Source organism: Saccostrea cucullata, unplaced genomic scaffold, assembly GCF_032062105.1.
Source record: "Saccostrea cucullata isolate Sc308-1 unplaced genomic scaffold, CSIRO_AGI_Scuc_v1 ctg22247, whole genome shotgun sequence".
Taxonomy (NCBI): domain Eukaryota; kingdom Metazoa; phylum Mollusca; class Bivalvia; order Ostreida; family Ostreidae; genus Saccostrea; species Saccostrea cuccullata.
The window spans coordinates 33-3967 of NW_026934999.1; the positions used below are offsets into that span (position 1 = coordinate 33).

Genomic DNA, 3935 nt, shown 5'->3' on the forward strand with positions numbered 1-3935 from the left:
AAAATCCCCAAAATTTTTTTTAAAATTAAAAAAAAACCCCCACAGACATAATTCATTACAATAAAACATACACTGTAAATCAGCACCGCTGCCTTGTTAGAGATATAATGTATTGAATGCTTATATTGTAATAGGTCAAGTTACCATAAAGTGCCCTTCAAGAACCGCACCAATATATATATTACACCCGTATGAGGGAACTTCATACTAATGTCCCCATACATGTAATGAGATATTTAGTTATTTACTATAATAAACGAAACACAGGTAGTTATAGGCATGGAAAATAGTCGAAGAGAGGGGTTATATATGGAAGTTCCAGATTAATGGGTTAAAAAATAAATCATTATTTGGTATTTTCATTAATAGGAGTGCTGGAAAACAAGGGATTATAAATATCGTCAGGAAGAAACAATGGTGTATTAGCTGGAATCTTACATGATTTAATTATCTTAAACAAACAGCATTGGGCTACCTAATATCCATATACATGGCCTCTCTTGTACAGTATGCTGATTCAACTCTGAAAATTCGATCAACATGTTAACAAAAACAGTCATATAAATGTAGGGTACTTTGATATTATGTCAGGAGCAAAAACTGTAAATAAGATTTATATTATATATATAACATAAGTACATTATCATTCCAATGTTTCAATATCTATATGTTAAAGAATCCAATCTGCAATTTAATGGAAAAATCTACTTTTATGATTGACAGTAAGTTCTATTAAGGGGTTTCTAAAATGTTGAACATGGTTAAACCTTACTTCAGTTACTAATGACCTAAGAAGGAGCATGGTGAAGCAGAGGTATTATGCCCCATACATCCATGAATATTACATGTACATGTATACCTACAGAACGGCCCCATTGCAATCATAGACAATTGAGAGCCCTGTACATCCTGTGCTAGGCTAGGGTGACAAAGGTAACTAAGGGTTTTCCTGGCAATTTTTCTAATTAAGCTTGAAATATTCATTAAGATCTAAGGTAACTTGGGATAAAGGACTTAAAACAATCAAACCAATTACATACCTGTGTTTTTTAAAGCTTAAAGCCAAAACAATGTAGATTTTGAAGAGCTTCAAACTTGATAATTATATATTTCCATATATTAAGCAAAATTTCTTCTCGCAACTTTTAATTCTTAACCTTGAGATTGTATTCATTTTTTAATATTTAATAGATTAAATCATACAGGAACAGACTTTAATCATTTATACAAAAATTCTTTTGAAGTGTACAAGATTTTTTAATTAGACTTCCACAAAACAAAATCCCCTTCCCATTTTCCTCTCACCTTTCGACTGTCCCTGATGCCCCTGCCTTGCGAACTTTCTCGGCCTTTTCCAGTTTCTTGTCGGTGTAACTGACTGGTTGGTGGAGCGCCACTGGTTGTGGCACTGGTCCGAATGGGTCAGAGGATTTGGTGGTGGTGCTTTTGGCATCCTCTAGAGCCAGCGTCCTCTGGCGTCGCTTGGCGTAGTCCTGGAGATCGTCGCCGTCGTCCCAGTCGTCAGAACTACTACTACTGCTCTCATTGCCAGGGGAACCTACATGTATATATATATATATATGCATGAAATTTTGAACAAGCAAATTTCAAAAAAGAAAAATTACAATTAAGAAACAAATATAGTTTCTTGTTTGTTATTAAATGTTATAGACTTAATGTAAAAGTTCTATATTTGCACATATAGAGCAATAGTACAGTAGAGGATACAATTCATGATGCATATAATTCTGAGGAGACAGCCAATATAGCTAATAATCCTTTGTCATATGACATTACCATTCAGGAGTTGTCCTGATGACTTGGCTTGGAGCATTTCCCTGAGAAACTTTAAGATTTCAGCTGTGCCTTTTTCCATGATGTCTTTTGGGGGGAATTCAATAGGATTATTGCTGATATTCAGACCATTTAAACTTTTTATTAAACCTATAAAAAACATAAAAATAGATTCATCAAATAAAATTTTGAAAACATTTTAACATATGTCATTTAATCATCTTTCAATTAAAACTAATCGTCAAAAGGTATCATTTTGCCAAACAAAAGAGTAATGCTGCAATTATAGTAAAAATGCTATTAATATTAACTATCAATTATGAATTATCATCTGAAAAATCAACAGTTACAGTGTAATTTAAGCACCTAATTCAAGTGGAAGACTCCGAAGTTTGTTTCCCTCCAAGAGAAGTGTCCGAAGGTGATTATGTCGGCCAGTGTACACGCTCGGTAGTCGTAAAAGTTTGTTCTTCCTGAGGTCAAGCCAGATAAGCCTGGGCAAGCAGTCGAAGAAATCATCAGGAAGACCGGTCAGTTCATTTCCCTCCAAGTACAGGTACTGAAATGTACAAGAAGTGTACGTTACTAGCCATTTTTTCTAGCCAAGACTTTCAGATATGTGCACCAATTACTCAAATATTTAAACAAATAATTGTCTACAGATAATTTCTGTTATTTAAATCATTAGGAGAGAGGAATGCAATATAGTTTGGGCCATGGATATTATTGGCCTGTATAGCCCAGTTAGTAGAGCACCTGACTAGTGATGCAGGGGTCCTGGGTTTGATTCCCAGTCCAGCCAAACATTTTTGAACACTAAATGACTAATTTTAAATACTTATTACATTGATTAAAAAAACACAATTTACTAGGTTATAAAAATCAATAAGGGGAAATCCCAATAAGGAACAGCTTTATAGATGATGTATAATTAAGCTAAATGATCTATAGCACTATATTTTAGTGACCACAAACAAAACACATGTTGAGAAAAACATTAACAACCTGCATGTATCAGTGCTTCGCTCGTGACTTTCATATCAAGAAAATGTCAACAAATCAAAACCTGTACATGTTCAAGCAGGAACCTGAGAAATCAATTTACCTCAAGGTTATTCAGTTCTAACAGTTCTCGTGGAATTTGTAACAGTCCTTTATTACATAGTTCTAATGTATTAGAGCCGAGTGCTTTTGTCTGTTTTATAATTTTCAAAATTAAATCCTCTTCTTTCTTAGTTTTGGCTACACCTCTTTCAGTCGGGGAATCTAAACCCGGCGAATACAACTCTAACCGATCGATTTCACTCTCACACGAGCCATCATTTCCTTCCAGATCCAATTTATCTACATCTGGAAGTTCGTCAAGGGTTTCCATGTCTGCCTGCATATTGTCTGTAATTTTCATGACCTCAAAATAAACCAAAACACACAGGAAAGCCGCTTCCGTAAGTTGTTGTCGACATTCCACATGGCAAACCAAAACAAATATGGCGGCCAATACAATCCAATCACTATGGAGATTCTGGTCACGTGCAATCTTCCGCTCATCAATCGAAGTGCGACGGAGCATGACAGAATACACAACGATGCTTCTATTTACATTTTGCCGTGCAGGAAAAGGCGATGGAAAGAGATGACATGATTAGATCGTTCTGATACTTCCTTGCCGAAACACAGTGAGTATTATTTTTTTTAAAAAGATGCACATTTCACTAATGGCTGTTTTCTAATTTCTGAAGTGAACACGGTTTATGACAAGAGAAATCATCTGGAATAGGTTGTGCTCCCTGAACGTTTATATTGATTTCGAAAGTGTCTGTAATGATAGTGATGGTACATTTATTGCAAAATCAATTTTTATTGTACCCTTATTGTTTCATTATCCGGACTTCGGGAACTGGCCATAATAAAGAAATCTCGTAAGCATGGTAAGTTACAGCAGACCTGATCTATATAGAGAATATGCCTTACATGGAGCTAATTTCATTTTATAGATGAGATAAATGTATGTAGATTTTGAATACAACAGATTTAAAATGAATTTGAAAAATCAAATACTTTCAGTTTTCTCACAATGTGTTGCTAAATACTGCTTAATTAAAGATTTTATTTTATTTTAAAAAGCTCATGTATGATGGCCT

The 3935-nt window shown here is 34.5% G+C and overlaps 1 protein-coding gene across 1 annotated transcript; it reads right to left on the reverse strand.

Annotated features, from left to right (window-relative positions):
• Nucleotides 1–453: 453 nt before the first annotated feature.
• LOC134241695 (leucine-rich repeat-containing protein 40-like) lies at nucleotides 454–3491 on the reverse strand. Its single transcript, XM_062723721.1, has 5 exons — nucleotides 2900–3491; nucleotides 2161–2353; nucleotides 1798–1944; nucleotides 1306–1558; nucleotides 454–523 (listed from the first exon to the last, which is right to left on the reverse strand). The coding sequence occupies exons 1-5, from the start codon at nucleotides 3362–3364 to the stop codon at nucleotides 472–474; spliced, it is 1110 nt and encodes a 369-aa protein (XP_062579705.1). The 5' UTR covers nucleotides 3365–3491; the 3' UTR covers nucleotides 454–471.
• Nucleotides 3492–3935: the final 444 nt, after the last annotated feature.